Consider the following 18673-nt stretch of genomic DNA (forward strand, 5'->3'; position numbering starts at 1 on the left):
CTTACAAATACATATAATAGGTGGAAAATAATGTTTATTTATTTCTCTCTCGCTGCCACCAGGAATTTAATTCCAAACCTCTTTATGTTTTCCCCTAAAATAGCGGGTCCAAGCTTTAAAGCAGATTCAAAGGTCTATGTAGTCTTGAGGAAATTTCTAGTGTGGGATTCCAGGTGCCATTTAACAAAATACAATTTTATTTATATATGTTCTTTAGTTTTAAACATTGCAAGATATAATTTATAATCAATAAAACAAACTGAGGCAACAACTTCTCCTGAGGTAACTTTCACTTTACATTAATTCCCTCACTCCTTCTTTACATTAATTTCCTCTCTTTCTTTACATATATGAGATCATATAGTTGACTCCTAGTCTCTCACTCTCAGTACAGCACAGACTGACTCCCAGTCTTCACTACAGGATACTGTCCCTTTATCTGCTCAGCCCATAATATTTTATCTCTTCCTTTGATTCAGTTTAACTCATATTGACCCCCTGCCAATCTCCAGTACAGACTGCTGACTCTCTCCCCAGTAATCACACACTCTGACACTCTCTCCAGTTATTCTTCAGTGTCAACCAATCACCTTGCTCTCTCATCCCCCTTTCACCCCCTTATCTCTCCTTTAAAACGTACCTCTCCTTTAAAAAAACCCAGACATCCAACATTGTAAATCATTACAAAATGACTTCACAGTGTCAACCAAAAAAAATGCAAGAAACCCCCCACTGCATGAATAAATGGCCTTGGTGTTATCAGAAAGGGAGCACAGAGATAGAATCCCCATAAAGTAAGCGCTACAGAGTTGGTGAGTGGAGCGAATGAGCCCCTACTACTACTACTAAAAAAAAAAAAACTTTTACACAACAGTAAAAAACGAAGCGCGGCCGCGACATTGCGGGAGGGCGAAGGGCCCGGCGAGGATCGCCTGCCCAATCACAGGCGGCTTCAGGGCCCATCTACGCATGCGCGGCCGATCGCGCATGTGCAGAGGGCCAAGCGGCCTCAGGGCTCGATTTGCGCACGCGCAGAGGGCCGGGTTGTAAGAGGAGACGTGCTCCCGCACGTCAGAGTGGACCCGAGGCAGAGCTGCTTCCGGTCGTCGAGGGATTTTTCTGTCTTGAGAAAGGTAAATATATCAGTGTTTTGAAGCCTGGGTTCATTAAATGCTACGCAAACCACCATTTGGCTCTCCATGTCCCATAGTGGTTTTCATTCAATGCTGTACCATTGATGACATGGGGTAGCTGACTGAGTAGCTACGCTGTGATACTCTCGTGTTTTCCTGGTCTCTGCTTAATATTCTGCTTGAAAGTATTGCATAGAGAATTGTACAGTGGCCTGAATGAAAGACTTACATGTAACAGAGCGGTTATGAAGTTCTTAATAGTTTGCTTTAATGGTAAAACCATACAAGATGATGGAACTTCCATGATCAGAACTTTGCAGGTTTTTCAAAAATTGAAACTGTAGTTCCGAGGGCACCTGATTCAGAAAGGGCCCATGGAGTAGAAGTGATTTCACCCTTCCAACCTCTGGTTTTTCCAACTGAAATCCATCCCAGCTTCTATTATCCCATAAAGAGAAAAAAGACAGAAATTCTACATAAATAAAATCAGAACACAGCTCCTTTCTACTCAGGTCTGTTCCAGTTGTTTTCATACAATTTGCATCTGATTATACCATAAAGCTTAGAGTAGCCTGATATTTTCAGTTATCCAAACCTAAGCAGGGTTGGCCCAGGTTAGTATTTGAATGGAAGACCATGAAGGAATACCAGGGTCGCTAAGAGGAGGCTGACAATGGCACACTGTCCCTTGCCTTGAAAACCCTATGGGGCCACGATAAGTCAATTGTGACTTGAAGGGGAAAAAAAACATAACATGATTGTGCTTCCTTGGTTTAGTATTACACTTGGGGGGGGAGTTGCAATAAAGGTAGTGTTTAATTAAGCAGGTACTAACTTCTGTATAATAGTGTTCCTTAGTCTTATTTGAACAGAAACCCTGGAATGACTGTCATTCTCACTACTACCCTGCTGTTGCTCTATGCCCGTGGTGGCGAACCTTTGGCACTCCAGATGTTATGGACTACAATTCCCAATTGGCCATGCTGGAAGGGGCTGATGGGAATTGTAGTCCATAACATCTGGAGTGCCAAAGGTTCGCCACCACTGCTCTATGCACACAGCTTCCCCCTTCCCCATTATAAAACTTTTAATATCCAGTTCATAAAGAGAACATCTCCCATCCAGAGAAATTACTGATTTGGGTCAGAGCCTGTTGCTAGCTGAGTGCATTTAATCCTTCAACAGACAATATAAATAGACTGCATTTGCACAAAAAAGTGTGCATGAACAGGAAATATGGAAGAAATATCAAAGAATAATGGGGAGGCAAACCAAAAGAAAACTCTGAAGCTGCCAGCCACAGATGCAGGCAAAACGTCAGGAGAAAATGCTACTGGAACACAGCCGTACAGCCCAGAAACCCCACAACACTCCAGAAGAAAACTGCAGGTGATTGTGCAGAAGTACTTCTAAGAAATACACATGTGGAGAGGGGTATGCAATTAAAGAATACTTTGGGAATTAAAAATGAAGAGCTTCTTCAAATTGGAATTGTGTGTTACAAATATCATCAAACCAATCTCAAATGGTCTACCTCTTGTTTATGGTTCAGGTTGCTCTAAAAAAATTAGCAATACACTATTTTCTTTATTTGATTCAAAGAGTTTTAACTGTTCAATAGGAACCACCATCAAATAATGACTCAAGCTGATTAACACTGCAATCCAGATGTGTGTGTGGGGGGGAGATGACTGAGATACGGTGCCATACCACCTTCACACAGGCTTTGGGCGGTGCAGAAAGGAGGGAAAGTTTAAATCTCTCCTGGCTGCCTGAATAATCCCATTGAACAAGCAGGCTTACACCACACTTTTTGTGTAGGGCTGGAACACCAGTGGAAGCTGACTAAAGTCAGCTCCATCCCCGGGAACGCCCTGGCCCACTGACCCTTCCAAGCACTGGTGTCCAATTGGATGCCAGCATAGTTCTGTGGCAGTCCAGAATTCCAGGTTTGCTTGCTGTGGGACATCAGTATTTTTGCTCCCTTTGCCAGCGTGGGTGCCACTTACACCAGCAGAGGGAGCAAACACGTTGGCACAGCCCTCCACTGTTCCCACAGCACAATCTCCCCCATCTGGATCAAGTTGTAAGGCAACTACTGGAGTTCTGTCTGTTACAGTTCTTATCACTGCAGCCACAGACAATTGTTATACAGCTAGCATTTCGTGTAAAATTAAAATAAAAATGCCAGTTGTGTTGTGCCTTGTGTTAAATACAGTTTTTAGACTACGGATCTGTTGTACTGTAAAAATCAATCATTTCCCTAAATGCACAAGTATAACTAAAATATAATATGAAATTTAAAATGCAAACCTGGATCTTATAGTTTCTCAGCTTATTACAATCCATTCTTAAATGCCCTTTGCTGATTTTCCCCCTTCTTTGTAATACACGCATTCTAATTATGTCTGTATCAAGGCCAATTATTTCTGGCAAGAATAAAGAACCAAATTGGAACATCACTTGAGTCTTATTGCATACTTTCATCTACTGGTAAAACTCTGTTTTTTAAAAAAGGAAAGGAATACTTTCAATAAAGAAAAATAGAGATTATAGATAGCCAAATCATTTCTTTGGCTCCAGTCTTATGACATGTACAGAATATAAGTGTTCAAGATAGGTCACAATTACTATCAGTCATGATATCATAATGACCCTCATCCTGGTGTTATTCACTAGTCTTCAATTGTCCTGTTAATATGTATACTTGATCACATATTGAAAACAGAGCTTATTTGTTTTTTAAAAAGAACTTCACTATTATGAATATCAATATACTGTTTTATAATCATATCCCAAATGTGGGAAACAGGATTGCTGGATAAAAGGGCCAGACAACTGTTAGTATAAATCACCTTTGCTACCATAGAATACTTCTGTCATCATGTATCATATATCTGTCATACAAATCTGACATCATATTTCCAGTGCTAACCTTAAAACACACACGCACGCATTAAAAAAAAATCTTCAACAAGAATATTTCAAAAGGAATCTGTGAATGATGATAGCAGGAATTTAACAAAATTAATTTGTTTCAGTTTTTATACTGTTATGTGTATTTCAGTGATATTATATATTCATTGGTAATGCTGCCATCAATAGTATACAAATTAAGTTTGGTACAGCTTAGATTTATTTATTTTCTCCTAATATTCCTTTACACCTTGAGCAGCAACTCTGGGCCACTAGGCATTTAAAATGCTCAATCCTACAAAGAGTTAGACACTCCTAACCTAATTAATCCAATACAAATAGCTTCTGTTATATAAGACTGAACTTTTGAAATGATTAGACTTCCTTTGTAGCACATTCTCATTCCTTTTAACATGAACCATGGGCATATACTCCCTCTAGTGGCAAATCTGATTTAGTAACATGTTCAAATAATTCAGACCAAAAACATTTGCACCAGTTGCCAGAACAGTTTCAACATCATATTCTTCTCCTTTGCAACGGTATGGTATGATATTGCACTCAAGCATCAGCTGTTATAGTCCATCCTAATAATCTACTGTAGAATGCCCTCAGATCTGACAATATACTTGCTTATTCAGATGTAATCCCACTGCATTCAACAGGGTTCACTCTCAAGAAAAGTCTGCATATTGGTGATAGCCAACCCCAAAACTTGGCCTATGGACTTTACATAGAGCTTGAAGACCATGGAGAATACGATTGCACCTTATGGAACCCCACAGCATGGTTCCCACGTTGATAATAACCGTTCTCCAGCAGCAGTTCTTTGAGTTCAGTTGAAGAATTATTTGAACCAGTCCAAATAATTGCCTGCTTCTGCCTCTAGGTACCTTAACAAGATGGCATGGTCCACTGTATCTAAGATGACAGATAAATCCAGTTGGAGCAGCAAAAAGATCTGGCCTTTGTCTTCATTCAGATAGAGGTTATTAACCAGTGTGGTCATCTCCATCCTATAACCTAGTCTGAAACCAAACTGGGAAAAATCTAAAGCAGATGAGTTATCCCAGAAGACCTGCACTTGGTTGGCTCCTGTTTTCTCAATCGCTTTGCCCAGGAAGAGCAGATTGGGGTCAGAGTAATATTTTTCTGTAGAGATTTTTAGTTTTTCTGTGGAGGTTTTTTTTAGTAGTGTACTGATAATATCCTTTTTGAGAAGCCAAGGGAAAGTGACCTGAGTTGATAAGGACTCATTGATGTGGTCTTTACATGATTTTAGAAGCCAGGTTAGGCAGGGATCCAGGACACAAGCAGTGGTCTTCATGGACCTTAGGAACTTCTCAACACCAATCATGAAAACTGGATCAAAGTAGTCCATAAGTAGACCAGTTGGGGTATAAGGCATTTCTTCTGGTAGACCTATGTTACAGTCAGCGTCCTGATCAAGTGTATACTTGTTATTTTTTAATTATAAAATGTCGTATAATTATAACAACCAATTGTTTCTGAGACAGTAAAGAATCAACTTTAGGAGTCAGCAGATATTGAGGTATCTTGAACAACTGAGGTGATTGTGTAGTAGCTATTGCTGTAATAGCAGAGAAGTAACATTTCTTTGCTACCTTCACCACTGTTTCATTGATCTTACAGTGAGCTCTATTGGATGGTCTATAGGAGCCCCCTTTACATGGAATTGTTGGTGTGGTGGCCTTCCCATGGGTGCTATACTGGTCAAAACATCCCTTAGATTTTGAGCAGTACTGTTGGGAAGAGTTCTTTGGTTTCGAAGTAATAAGTGATGGTTTCTGTTCAAATGATATACTTTTTATTTACTGCAGAATTTGTTTTCTACCTTCAGCTTATATTTTTTCTATATTTCTGAAGGCAAAAACTAAAATATTTATGGTGAAGTAATATAGGGTGCAGCAATTAGTAGCTCTTGGTTAATGGGCATATTTGCAGTTTTGCTTGTAGAAAACCAAAGCATTCTGCTTTTACATTAAATAAAAATGGCAAATAGAACAATTTTATTTGCTAATTAAGTAATAAATTAGCTATTTTATGTTGGTAGAGCAGTAAAATAAGGTTATGTTTGGTAGAAAGGAAGTGTGTAATGTTTGGGTATGTGCAGACAGATGTATACATCTAATGCTGTGGGTTGCCTTAAATAATATTATTCATACTGTGCATTTTGAGTGAATAAAAAGTTGTCATAAAAAAGCATTAGATCTGTTCTGAGATAAATATTTTTTCTGTTGCCTCCCAAATTTTCTTCGTTTTCTCCTCAGGCCTTCACATCTTGAGAGAGAGAATTAAGTATGTTCTTCACTTGTCTGCTCTGCTCCCCCACATCACAAAATGTTCTCCTTTATTCTCTTATTACTCTATCAGCTCCCACTGGTTTGCCTGTCTGTAGACTTTGTCAGTCAGCAGCACATGGCAATTGACATGAACAATCTAGCTTCATAGATTTCATAATACAAAAATTAGGGTTGGAGAGTTTCACACTTGTTATATGATCATGGCTGTAGGTCTCAGTAGGTCTCTGGACAGAAGCAGTTGTTATTACTAGTTTTATCAATGTTGATGTACAGTTTTTGGAAGCTGCTTGCCTTACTGTAAGTAGTGGAAGATATGCAGAATTTCCTGGGGGGTACTGAAGAAGAATACAAAAAGGTAATTGGATGCAAAACTGACACTGTAATTTCTTTTGTTCACTTGTTGGCTGATGGTGACTGGCTGTAAAACCAGTTCTTTTGGAACTGTGAATTTTAGACAAAAAAGAGAATAAGGTGTTTTTGCTATAATATTTGAGTTTGACGTTAAATTTAGGAAGACTTTATTGAAGCTGAACATTTAGGACTATTTACAGTGAGTAAGTAATGTTTCCCAGTAGAATCAAAATGATTTCTTCGTACTTTTGCAGGCGTGGGACAATCCCAAGTATCTCTAAATGTAAAACATTCATTCTGTCTTGTTTCCCAGAAAATTACACTATCTCCACTAGTGGCAGTTTTCTTCAGGGCATTTTGAATATTCTTAAAGTGAAGCACAGTTGAACCTGTAACTTTTAGCAACTGAATAACAGAATGGACTTTAACTGACCATATTTGTTCTAAAATCTTTTAGGAATCCTTTAGCAAAGTCATGACCAGATGGGCTCGAGCCAACATCACCCAGAACAAGAAGACTCTAGAGGCAACACCATGGGAAGATTTGAAAAATGGTACCTCTGGAACCACAACAGCAAATAAAAAGCAAAGTCCTTTAAGGAATCTCCAAGGAAAAAAGAAAAATAAGAAGAAAAAAGACTATCTGAATGAAGATGTTAATGGTTTTATGGAATATTTAAAACAAAATTCACAGTTATTGCACAATGGAAATGTGATTGACAGCCACAAAATTAAGGAGGAAGTAGCAACAGCCTTAAATAAAGACAGACGTCGGGAGACCAGAAGGTTAAATAGGCAAGAAAAAAAGAAGAACACCATGGTAAGACTTCTATTGTTTCTTTCCCTTTAGTCTCTGCTGCTTTCCTCTTTGTAGGGATTTCCCATAGCCTGAGTAGTGCTTCTTGCACACCTGTATGATCACTGAAATGTAATTCAGGACCGATAACTGCAGAAAGAATATAAGGCTGCAGATGTTTTTTGCTCATTGGCTAGTGAACAAGCTTGGAGAAGATTCCCTTCCCATCAGGGCGAGCACAAACCTTGATTGCCTACTGTGAAGGTTTCTTCTACTCTGAGGAAGGGAGGGCATCTTGCCCTGGCTTATGCATAGAGTGAAAAGACCAAGAAATAAACAGCAAAAAGTACCAAATGCTGCATCAGAGGAAACAGCAACAGAGAAGCAAAAGTAGACTCTGCATGCTAGCAAAATGTCAGACAGTTTCTCCCTTTCTATACTATCCAAAACTGTCCTCTTCTATGAACTTATACATAATACATAGTTTCCAATAGTTATATAGTTGGGTTCTAAGTTACAAGAGTTCAGTTATGTTCTAGTTAACCTCTACAGCTTGGAAAGTTTTAAACAAACTAGCAACAGCCCAACAGGGGGATAAAAAGCAAAAATTTAGTCCTTCCTCCCTGAACAACCAATGGGAATAACCCATGTTTGAAGATGCCCTCCCTTCCTCAGAGCAGAAGGAACCTCATGGTAAGTTACCAAGGTTTGTTCTGAACTACCTGAAATGCATAATGGTAGCATCTTTTCTTTGGGGTATGAGTAATTTGAAATGTGGTTAGCGGAAAAAGAGATCACCTTGAGTTTATCTGTCAGTTGGTAATTTACATTGTGTTGTCAAAGGTGTGTTTCCACTGTAGAAAGCCAGGACATGGTGTTGCCGATTGCCCAGCTGCACTTGAAAGCCAAGATATGGGAACTGGGATTTGTTATCGCTGTGGATCTACAGAGCATGAAATCAAGAAGTGCAAAGTAAAAATAGATCCTGCTCTTGGTATGTGTAATAACTATAACTCTTTGTATAATTTGTTTGGAGAAAGTATTTTCCATTTAAAAAATATACACTGAACATTTCTCAGAATGTATCAATGATTTGAGCTTTCAGATTACAGAGGTTTACTTTCCAGGTCTGATTTTTGTATGGATGTTTGCAGCATGGTATGTGAATTTTTGAACTTTTGCAGGGGAATTTCCATATGCGAAGTGCTTTATTTGTGAAGAGATGGGACATCTTTCCAGGTCGTGTCCGGATAATCCTAAAGGACTGTATGCTAAAGGTGAGAACAGCTTTTTGAAAATCACGTCCTTCTTTTCATAGTGGTGAACTGAAAACCTTAAGGCCGCTTTTTTTGGCATTGAGAAGACTTAATGAAAAGAGTGAGTCTTGGAAACTGGTGTGCTGTGTGCTTCTGCCCCCATTAAGAAATGCTGCCTCTTCATCAGCAGATCAGCAGAGAGGTTTTTTCTTGTTCACTAGTATCTTAGCACTGGTTGCTATAGAAACAGTTCTTGAGATTCCAAAGGGATTGCCACAAAGCATTCACATTACAAAAACATGTGTATTTAAGAATGCACTGTAGATGACAGAGTAGCATTCTCTTGGCCCCCCTATTACTGTTCCGCCACATAATAGAAGTTGTTCCACTCCCTTACTTGCAGCATCATGTGAGGATTTGACAAGCCTTCCCTGTATTGGGGACCTCTCTTAAGGAAATTCGACAGAAATGCCCATCTGCGCACTTCCACTAAAGACTTTTGGAAATGGTTATAAAAGCTTTAGCAGCGTATTTTAATTGATAAACAGGCTGACAAAGCTAACATTCAATGAGTATTTTCCTTTTACAAATATTTTCAAGAACAACGTGGCAGTTGAGGCTGGAGTTCTGCTGAACATAGTGTGTCCTTGCTGTAATAAGCCATCTTTTTTCCTGAAAATAATTTTGTCATTCAAGGAAGCATACATCTGTTTTCAACTGTAGCATGAGATAGATTGGGCAGACATAGTGCGCCAGTTGGATCTAGCCATCTCTCCAGCCTTTATTGGTAGAGAATCCAATAGGTAGTCTACCTCTCCTATGGCATATTTAACTACTTTTGAAGTATCTAAACATTTGAGGGCTTTTACTCACAACCTCCCTTCAGCTGTTTTTGAAGGCTGATATAGAAAAATTCCTGAGAAGAGACAATGTCCCTGTAGATCTGGACGCATAGAAACAATAGAACATGTGTTTCTCCAGTGTCAATACTATTACAAATATAAGTATTAGTTTTATTTTGCCTCTGCTGCATGAATTTCCAGGTCACTTAAGACAATTTTACATGCCCCCCTGCTTAAAGATACCAGCCCTGATACAACATACAGTGTTGCCAGGTTTTGGCAGTAGTACTTGAAGTACATTGCAGGATGGTCTGTGCCATAAAACAGGCTTAATTGTTATAGACTTTTATCTGCTAATTTTTACTGTTCTTTTATGCCTTGTTTCCTGTTAATATGCTTTTATCCTATCCCACTTATGTTCCATACCTGTCTGCATTCCCAATTTTCCTCCGTCAGTAGACTGTTTTAGATATATATCTACATAATTAATATATTTTATCCTTTTAATTGTGTCTTATTTATCTTATGCTGGTTTATGGTGGTCTATGACCATAATAAAGATCAATTGATAGCTTTTCTTTGTTGTAGTAACAGCCTGAGGTGGCAAAAGGAGCCATCTTTTTCCCTGCAGAAAGTTTTATCATTCAGAGGGGCATACATGGCTTTGTTTTCAACAGTAGCATGAGATAAGCTAAGTCACTGAGCTTCATTCCAGATAAGGATTTGATCCATGATCTTCTCAAGATCAGTCTGACTCTGTAATTAGTACACCACACATAGTTAAAAATCTGTGTAAAAGCCATGAACGTTGAGTTTTATTTTCTAGTTCACATTTATTGTAAACCATGTCAGTTGATGTAAATCTTTTTAATAAATTTTCCTGTATTGATCTCTTACAGGAGGTTCTTGCAGGGTTTGTGGATCTGTGGAGCACTTTAAAAAAGATTGTCCAGAAAATCAAAATTCAGGTGGGAAATTGAGGAACTTTTTAAAATCAAGACTTACATTCCCTTCAAAAAAAGGGGAGGGCAATGTACTCGTGGGAGTAGTGTGCTGCCTGCATGGGACTATTTGCCCTCCCTGGGGCACCTGTCCCAGCAGGGGGAGAATCTGGCAGAGTGCAGCCACCACATACCACCACCCCTCACCACTGGAACGCAGTGCTGAACACAGTGAGAGCATCCTAGTACCCCTGCCCGCACTGCTGGTGTAGCGAAGGTGTCACTGAGGGAGGAGCTGACATTAATTGGCTTTCTCCCGGCCATTCAGCGTTCTATGCTGGCGGGTCAGTATTGGGACCTTCGCTACCCTTTTGAGTAGCGTAAGTCTATAGAGTCCCATCTGGGCTCCTTGCCAGCAAGGAGGCTATCATGCTTGTGCTGCCTCATCGCATCATCTGAAAGCGGTGCAGCCAGTCGCCTGGACCTTCGGATGGAACTGTTAGTTTTTTGTACATGAACCAGTCTATATTTAGCATACTCTGGAAAATATTGATTATCTCTGCAGAACAATTCCCAATTATTTTTCTTTCTGTGGCATGTGTATATCTGGTAAAATAACACATCTTTAAACAGGCAAGTAGGTGGGCCTTAAGACTTTTACATAGGCTGTTATGTATTGCTGCTGGGGATTGAAACTGACAGTGTATTCTGCTGTCCTTGACAGTGAAGCCGTGGGTTGTAGCATAAAATGTTGCTTTGAAATTTACTAGTAGCTTGATACTGCCAGGACTGGATGGTTTGATGAGTACATTTAATAGTATGAAACAGACCAGTGGTTCCCAAATGTTTTGGGGCTACCACTCCCTTGGTTTATAAACTCATCCCCAGTGCCCCCTACGCTATAAAAAGCATTATTAATGAATAGTGGTTCACATGACCCATTAAGGAGATAATAACAATAACATTAAAGAGTAATAATTGCACATTTATTCAAAATCCAGTTAAAACTTTTTGGTCTAATTTTGTCACTGGTATCACTTCATCAAACTGGTATCACTTCATCAAGTCCATCCATTGCATAAAGAATTTACCGAACAGTGACAGCAGGGTCATTGAAAAAGAACATGAGAAGGTCACTAGGTACCGCGATTTGAAAATCGAGCTTCAGCGTCTATGCACAAACCAGCTGAGGTCGTCCCAGTGGTAATCAGCACGCTGGGCACCATCCCAAAAACACTAGGGCAGCACTTGAAACTTCTTTGAATTGACAAAATTAACATCTGTCAAATTCAGACGGCAGCCCTGCAGGGATCCGCACGAATACTACGCTGATACATTACAACTTCCTAGGCCTCTGGGTGAGGCTCGAATTGTAATGAAGGCCAACAACCAGCTAAAGATCTGGCAGCTGTGAAATCAACAACAACAACAACAACAACAATAATTAGTTTTCTTATACTGCCCAATCCCCGAAGGGCTCTGAGCGGTGATTGGACAGGCTGTGAGTATTGGACAGGCTGTGTCAAAAATAACACTTATATAACTAAAAAGTGCACATCATAATTGATAGATTCATTGGGGTGGGGTGGGGGGCTGAATCCAGTCATGGAGATGGTGCAGGACCAAACTGGTGGATTTGCCCTCTGCAGGGCACTTACTCTGGTGGAGTGACAAACTTGCTGATGGGCAGTTGGGCTCTGTGCCACATCAGTGTTCCCATGCTGCTGCTGGGTCCATTGGCACAGTGGGGATGTGCTGGAGCATGCCCAGGAGTGGAGCTGATATTAGTTGGCTTCCACCTTGGGTTTGAAGCCAGTTACACCATAGCCCAAGGCATAGACTTATGCCACCCTGTGCCTCCTGAAAGCCCTCTGGAAGCACTGGGGTGGCACAGCAATGGCACCATTGCTGACCACCTGGGCCATTGGATTGGGCTATATGTAACTGAGAACACTGGAAAATAAATACTGTGCTCAATAGTATTAAAGACTTGGCAGCAAAAGCATGAAAAATGACAAAGATTAGAAACATGTGCAAATGTATACTGGTTTGACTGGAACTCTGATGGCATTTGTATTAAAATTTTTGATAGTTTCCACCAGATCTCAGTACTTTGCACAGGTAGAAACTTAGAATGTCACTGCCAGCATCCAGGCTCTAATCTGGTAAATTGTAAATAAGTTATCCATCCATCCATCCATCCATCCATCCATCCATCCATCCATCCATCCATCCATCCATCCATCCATCCATCCATCCATCCATCGTCAAATTTCTTAATCGCTCCTCCCAAATTGGATCGGGGCAATTTACAACAGAAATAAAATACAACAAACACAGACTAGAAGGTGACAACCCATAATTTAAAATCAAGTACAGTGACTAAATCCAGTGACTTAAATTTAGACAACTCAGTTAAATTAAAATCTAATTAAAATCTATTTTCTGGAGTCATCCATTTGCAGAGAGGTCATATATAACCATAGGGGACAGATGGTAACATTAGGTCAGGCCTCAGCGAAATACTTATTGGAACAGCTCTGTTTTAATGCATTGAAAGAAACTAACCTTGCCTCTTAGCAACCCCTAGGGCAGGGGTAGGGAACCTTTAACACTCAAAGAGCCATTTGGACCCGTTTTCCACGGGAAAAGAAAACACTTGGAGCCGCAAATAATTTTTGACATTTAAAATAAAGATAACACTGTATATATTGGGTATTTTTTACCTTTTACTCCACTCATTCTGAGAAGCGCAAGGATGGGGCCAGCGGCTTAGCCTTGCTGGCCGCCGGGAAAGCGCCCGCCCCACTCGAACGGGGTGGGCGAGAGGGGAAGCCCGTGGCACTGCCCAGCCGGCCATGGGCAATTGGTGTGCCTGCCCTGCTGCCTGCAGGGCAGGCAAGGATGAAGCCGGGCGGCTTGGCCTTGCTGGCCACCAGGAAAGCGCCTGCTCTGCTCCAATGGGGCGGGCGAGAGGGGAAGTCCGTGGCGTGGCCCAGACGGCCGCGGGGCAATTGGTGCGCTCGCCCTGCTGCCTGCAGGGCGGGCAAGGATGAAGCCGGAGGCTCGGCCTCGCCGTCCACTGGGAAAGCGCCCGCCCCACCCCAACGGGGCGGGCGAGAGGGGAAGCCCACGGCGCAGCCCTGCCGTCCGCGGGTAGTTGGTGCACCCACCCTGCTGCCTGCAGGGCAGGCAAGGATGAAGCCAGCGACTCAGCTCGTGGAGCCGCAGTGCAAGGGCAGAAGAGCCGCATGCGGCTCTCGAGCCGCAGGTTCCCTACCCCTGCCCTAGGGAATCCCTCCCAAGGAACAATACCATCCACTTCAGGAACTTCTGATAAAGAGTCTGTCTTTAGACTGAATCAATTTTTCCATTAGAAAACTTCTTGATTGTGTAATGTCAAACTAGCCGTATTAGCATGGAAAATGGGTATTTTAAATCTGCACCAATTTTTAAAAGACTTGTTATAATTTGACTGGACTATTATGTTGATAAAAAGGGAAAGTGCGCTGAAATTACTTTGGTAATAAATGTATTGTCTTTATTGGACTAGACATCATAGCCCATTTTTATAGCAGAGTGCATCAGCTGTTGGATTATGCACTTGTGATCTAACAAAGAAAACAACTTCCTCATGTTTTCCCCCTTCTTTACAGATCGAGCAGTAACTGTTGGTCGATGGCACAAAGGAATGAGTGCTGATTATGAAGAAATTCTGGACAGTTCTAAACTGCAAAAACCAAAAACCAAATTAGCTAAGGTTGTTAACTTTTGATACTTCATATCTTGTATAATTTCTCAACTGATACTGAAAATATGATTTAGAATTTATGATAATGTAGCTGTATCATGGGCATATATAAGAGACGACAACGCTATACCATCACTCTTCCTTCCTGGATGATAATATTTTAACCAAAATGGAAACTTTATTTTAGCAGAACAAATGGCAGGAAGTGGCTGAAGTATAAGATAATCAGAAGAAAATTAATGGTTTGTCAACCACTGTGTCACTCGGTAATATCATTATCTGTGTCTACTGATGTCAATAAAAAGTGTGATTGCAGATACTTGTTTATATTTTATTCCATTATGCCGATTGCATTAAATTATTATTTGATCACTTGCTGATGGTTTCTTTTTAGTATTCTTGGTTCTGGTCTTATTTCTACTGAACTAAAACTAAACTTATTTGTCTTTTTGTTTGATCTAGAGTAGACAAACTCTATAGTTATAAACACTCGGGGCCCTAAATCATCCTAACCAGAAGAAATATGAGTAAAATTATAGAATAAAGATGAGGCAAAGGTAGGCTACAGATTTAAATGAAAAATTGAATCCTGTTGCTGACCTTATATTGTTGCTGACCATAAAACATTTTAAGGCAGTTGTAGCATCATGGAAATATAATGTGAATCAAAACAACAAAATTCTGAAAATTGCTAAGAAAGTCATGATTGAGTGGAGAAATCTATCATTCAATACCAGCCATAGATGCAGGTGGAAAGTTAGGAGCAAGAACTACTAGACCACAGCCACGCAGCCCAGAAAACCCACAACAGCCAGTTGATTCTGGCTGTGGAAGCCTTTAACAACAGTCAGTGGAGACTTAGCTAACATACATTGTGGCAGTTTAACACAGGGATCCTCAATCTTGTGCCTGCAGGCAGAATTGGAATTTTGAAAAGTAGGTAGTGGGCACCACCACAAAATGATCGCCATAAAGGTGGGATTATCACAAAAGTACTGTCTCAGAGGAGCAGTTACAAAACGTTGGGATGGTCCAAACCAATGTATTTATGTCTATTAATGCATTTATATGCCACTTCCTCATAGTTCAAGGTGATTTAAAATAATTAAAATATTTCTAATTTAAGCTAATATAACATCCCTCCGAAGCATCCTTCTGTGATGGAGGAAGGAATGTATGAATTGGTGTCTGTACAGATCTTGAGGTGATGCCTCCTGGGATCTTCTGAGGGACTTCTTAGTGGAAGACTGTTAGACTGGCTCTTTTCTTTGGGGATTAAGGAAGTAGGTGTCAAAAAATACATGAGGAAGAACTGTGATGTCTTACAGATGCCACACTGGTTAAATTAGTGGTCTCCATACAGGTTCTGATTATGAAAACAGTTTGTCAGATTAATGTTTGCTACTGTGATTGGCACATCTATGTAATAGTCTTTTCAGTGATTAAGTTAATCATGAATTGTCACATAATGAAGTAGTGTTGAGGTTGCTGCTCCTTGACTCCAAGAACTGGATGCATGCAGAAGCGGTTTTCTCAGACAGGCCAGTAAAGTTTGCAGCAAAGTAAGATGTATCAGCAGTGGTAGGCTGGTTGTAATAGGAGACCTTTAAAATATATAAATGATCAACATTAGTCATTTCATGTAATTCACTGGCACTGAAATGATCTCTTTCACAATACTGAGGATCTTGGACTTGTTCGAAATGTTCCATGAAAATGTACACAACCTGTACCATGCAACCAACCAGTTGCACATGTAACCATTTTGCTTAGCATGTAGTCCTCCACCCAAGTTAACTGACACATCCTGAGACACTGCAGTACCACTGACTCAAGCCTAATGTGTCTGGCCAAATGTTCTTGTCATCTCCCCCCCACCCTTTGTATGCCAGCACACCAATAATTCTCCTAAGTAGGCATAGTGGGTTTTTTAAAATACTTAGAATAAGAACATAAGAAAGAGCCTGCTGGATCAAACCAGTGTCCATCTAGTCCAGCACTCTGCTACTCACAGTGGCCCACCAGATGCCTTTGGGAGCTCACATGCAGGATGTGAAAGCAATGGCCTTCTGGAGCTGCTGCTGCTCCCAAGCACCTGGTCTGCTAAGGCATTTGCAATCTCAGATCAAGATTAGTAGCCATAGATAGACTTCTCCATAAATCTGTCCAAGCCCCTTTTAAAGCTATTCAGAAGTGGCGGGATGAGCCTCCAGGAATGTGCTGCAGTGGCGGTAAAGTTCAGCTCCCTGCCATTCAACCCTACCCTGAACCTCTTCACAGCCTTCTCACTCATCAGCATCCAAAGGCAGAACGCTTTCTGCTTCCCGGAAATACAATGGATGCTTCCAAATGACATCTTTTGGAGCCCGAGAGGTGAAAGACAGCAATTTCATGCCAACATTCAAAGTGCAGGGACAGGACTACCACAGGATAGGAAGCCTCATGACGGGACCCCATCAGCAGCCGTCATTTCTTCAGATATACTTCGTTGGGGATGATAACAATGAGAGGGACTTTCAGAGTGCTCCAGAGTTAGTTCACCTGACAGCTTGGTCATCTTTCAACCAGAGAGAAAAACCAAGAATATTGTTCACAGGGAAGTTTTGAGCACTTAATCTGAGGGAAAAATGAAAACTGTATGCTGAACAAGTTATTAGTATGGCTACGTGGACCACAAAGCTCAGGGTGTTGATTATTTGCCTTTTTCCAGTATGTATATTTTTATGAATCCATGCCATTTCAAACTTCAAGGGTAATTTTATCAGGTACGTTTTGTATTTTTAGTATTTTTAAGTAGTTTCAGTTTTTTTGCCATGCAAGGGAAGGGGAGGGAGTGAGGGGTGGCATGCAGGGAGGGGAGGGGAGAGGGCCCGGCATCTGGACATGGCCTACCCACCCTAGCGGAGGGAGGGGGAGGGGGAGGAGTAAGGGGTGTCATGCAAGGGAAGGGGAGGGAGTGAGGGGTGGCATGCAAGGGAGGGGGAAGAGGAGGGGGCATTTTTTATAATCTCCGTAGCGAAGCACGGGTATCCTGCTAGTGTAATTATATAGCTGCTTACCAAAGAAGAATTGTTGCCATCACTGTAGATCAAAAATCCTGCACACTGGATTTGACTTTTGCAGTAGTTTTGGTTAAAAGGTAGAACGCAGGGCAAGGCAATGGACTTCACTGCTATCATGTAAGGATCACTACGTTTAATAGAAACAGTGTTACCATCAAATCCCACAAACTTCGACCAATGCAATTTTCCATTTTGAAACTGATTTAGGATCTCTGAACGCAGTAATCGGACAATGTTTGTATTTTGTGTGTCTACGCATGCTTGAACTCTGAAGTGAATATTGTAATTGCTTTTTCGATTTATAAGATGAACTATATGGTAAGAATGAGACACAGTAATTCATGTGCAGAAGTATTCAAGGAGAGGAACCAAGAAAAGTTATTTACATCTTTCTCCATCCCCTCAAAAATTCCCCAGGTCTGAACACCCACAGGGAAACCAGCAATGGGTCCTTCTGAAACCCAGCTGAAAATGGTTCACAGAAGTATCTAAGCAGTCAATGCTGTAGGTTGGTTAGTCTATGAAAAAGCACATAGCCAATCCAATCTTCCAGCAGCAGTTTCCTACCAGGTACCAAAGACAATTGTGCAAAGTCAATAAACAGTGCTACTTGTGTTGGGAAAATGTGCCCAACTTTAATTTGCTCACACACATTTTTGCCTCCTGCCTCAAATTACATGTGAAGCTTCAAGTCTAAAGCTGAAATTTCTAATTGGCAAGTTGTCAGAATTAAACTTTGAAGTATCTGGTATAATATACCTTTCAGGAATATGTGACTCATTCCTATTAGGTCAGTTCTTTGGTGCGAACTATTCAGCAATTCTGTGCAAGTCCCAATTTTTAAGGAAAACAATTATTTTACCAGGAACCTTACATGAAAATTATTTTTGTTGGTTTCTAGTAAAACGTTATTTTTTCTACACTTACCTAGTCTTACAGGGTTTTCTTTGAGATACAAGAATTAAATCATCATTAGAATTATTTCCATGAACTGATGGGGTTGTAGTGTGGTATATTTTGTCATCGTTTGTTACATTCTGCACAATTCTAGAACTTCTGCACATAGAAGCAGCATAGAAAAGAAGTTCAGTATCAATTAAAGGAAAAGAAAGGAAGAAAGAAAGAAATGAAAAGAGAAGCAGTTTAATTAAACTTACTTTTACAAAGCTGCATAACCAGTTAGGTCTCAATGTCTTTCTGCTTCCCTTGTTGCCCCACTTTTAAATGCCTTTCTGCTACCAATTTTAAAATATATTTTAAGCATCCATGAGAGTTATCATACTGTATCATAGCTGTATCAT

General features: G+C 40.5%; 2 protein-coding genes across 4 annotated transcripts in view; one reads left to right on the forward strand and one right to left on the reverse strand.

Moving 5' to 3' along the window:
• The first annotated feature begins 1009 nt into the window (after nucleotides 1–1009).
• Nucleotides 1010–14685, forward strand: ZCCHC9 (zinc finger CCHC-type containing 9). Of its 2 annotated transcripts, none has more exons than XM_048502980.1 (6): nucleotides 1010–1133; nucleotides 7182–7544; nucleotides 8364–8514; nucleotides 8705–8797; nucleotides 10518–10586; nucleotides 14216–14685. In XM_048502980.1, the coding sequence occupies exons 2-6, from the start codon at nucleotides 7200–7202 to the stop codon at nucleotides 14332–14334; spliced, it is 777 nt and encodes a 258-aa protein (XP_048358937.1). In that variant the 5' UTR covers nucleotides 1010–1133; nucleotides 7182–7199; the 3' UTR covers nucleotides 14335–14685. The 2 variants fall into 2 exon arrangements, with proteins under 2 accessions (XP_048358937.1, XP_048358936.1); XM_048502979.1 differs by having other exon boundaries at nucleotides 1017–1133; nucleotides 7174–7544.
• Nucleotides 14075–18673, reverse strand: part of ACOT12 (acyl-CoA thioesterase 12) — a 34595-nt gene continuing 29996 nt past the window's right edge. For both annotated transcript variants that reach the window (XM_048502963.1, XM_048502964.1), the window contains 3 exons: nucleotides 18300–18428; nucleotides 17370–17499; nucleotides 14075–15914 (listed from right to left, as the gene is read on the reverse strand). In XM_048502963.1, the coding sequence (XP_048358920.1) occupies nucleotides 15762–15914; nucleotides 17370–17499; nucleotides 18300–18428 (412 nt within the window). In that variant the 3' untranslated portion in view covers nucleotides 14075–15761. The remainder of the gene's footprint in view (nucleotides 15915–17369; nucleotides 17500–18299; nucleotides 18429–18673) is intronic.

This window comes from Sphaerodactylus townsendi, linkage group LG07 (assembly GCF_021028975.2).
Source record: "Sphaerodactylus townsendi isolate TG3544 linkage group LG07, MPM_Stown_v2.3, whole genome shotgun sequence".
Taxonomy (NCBI): Eukaryota; Metazoa; Chordata; class Lepidosauria; order Squamata; family Sphaerodactylidae; genus Sphaerodactylus; species Sphaerodactylus townsendi.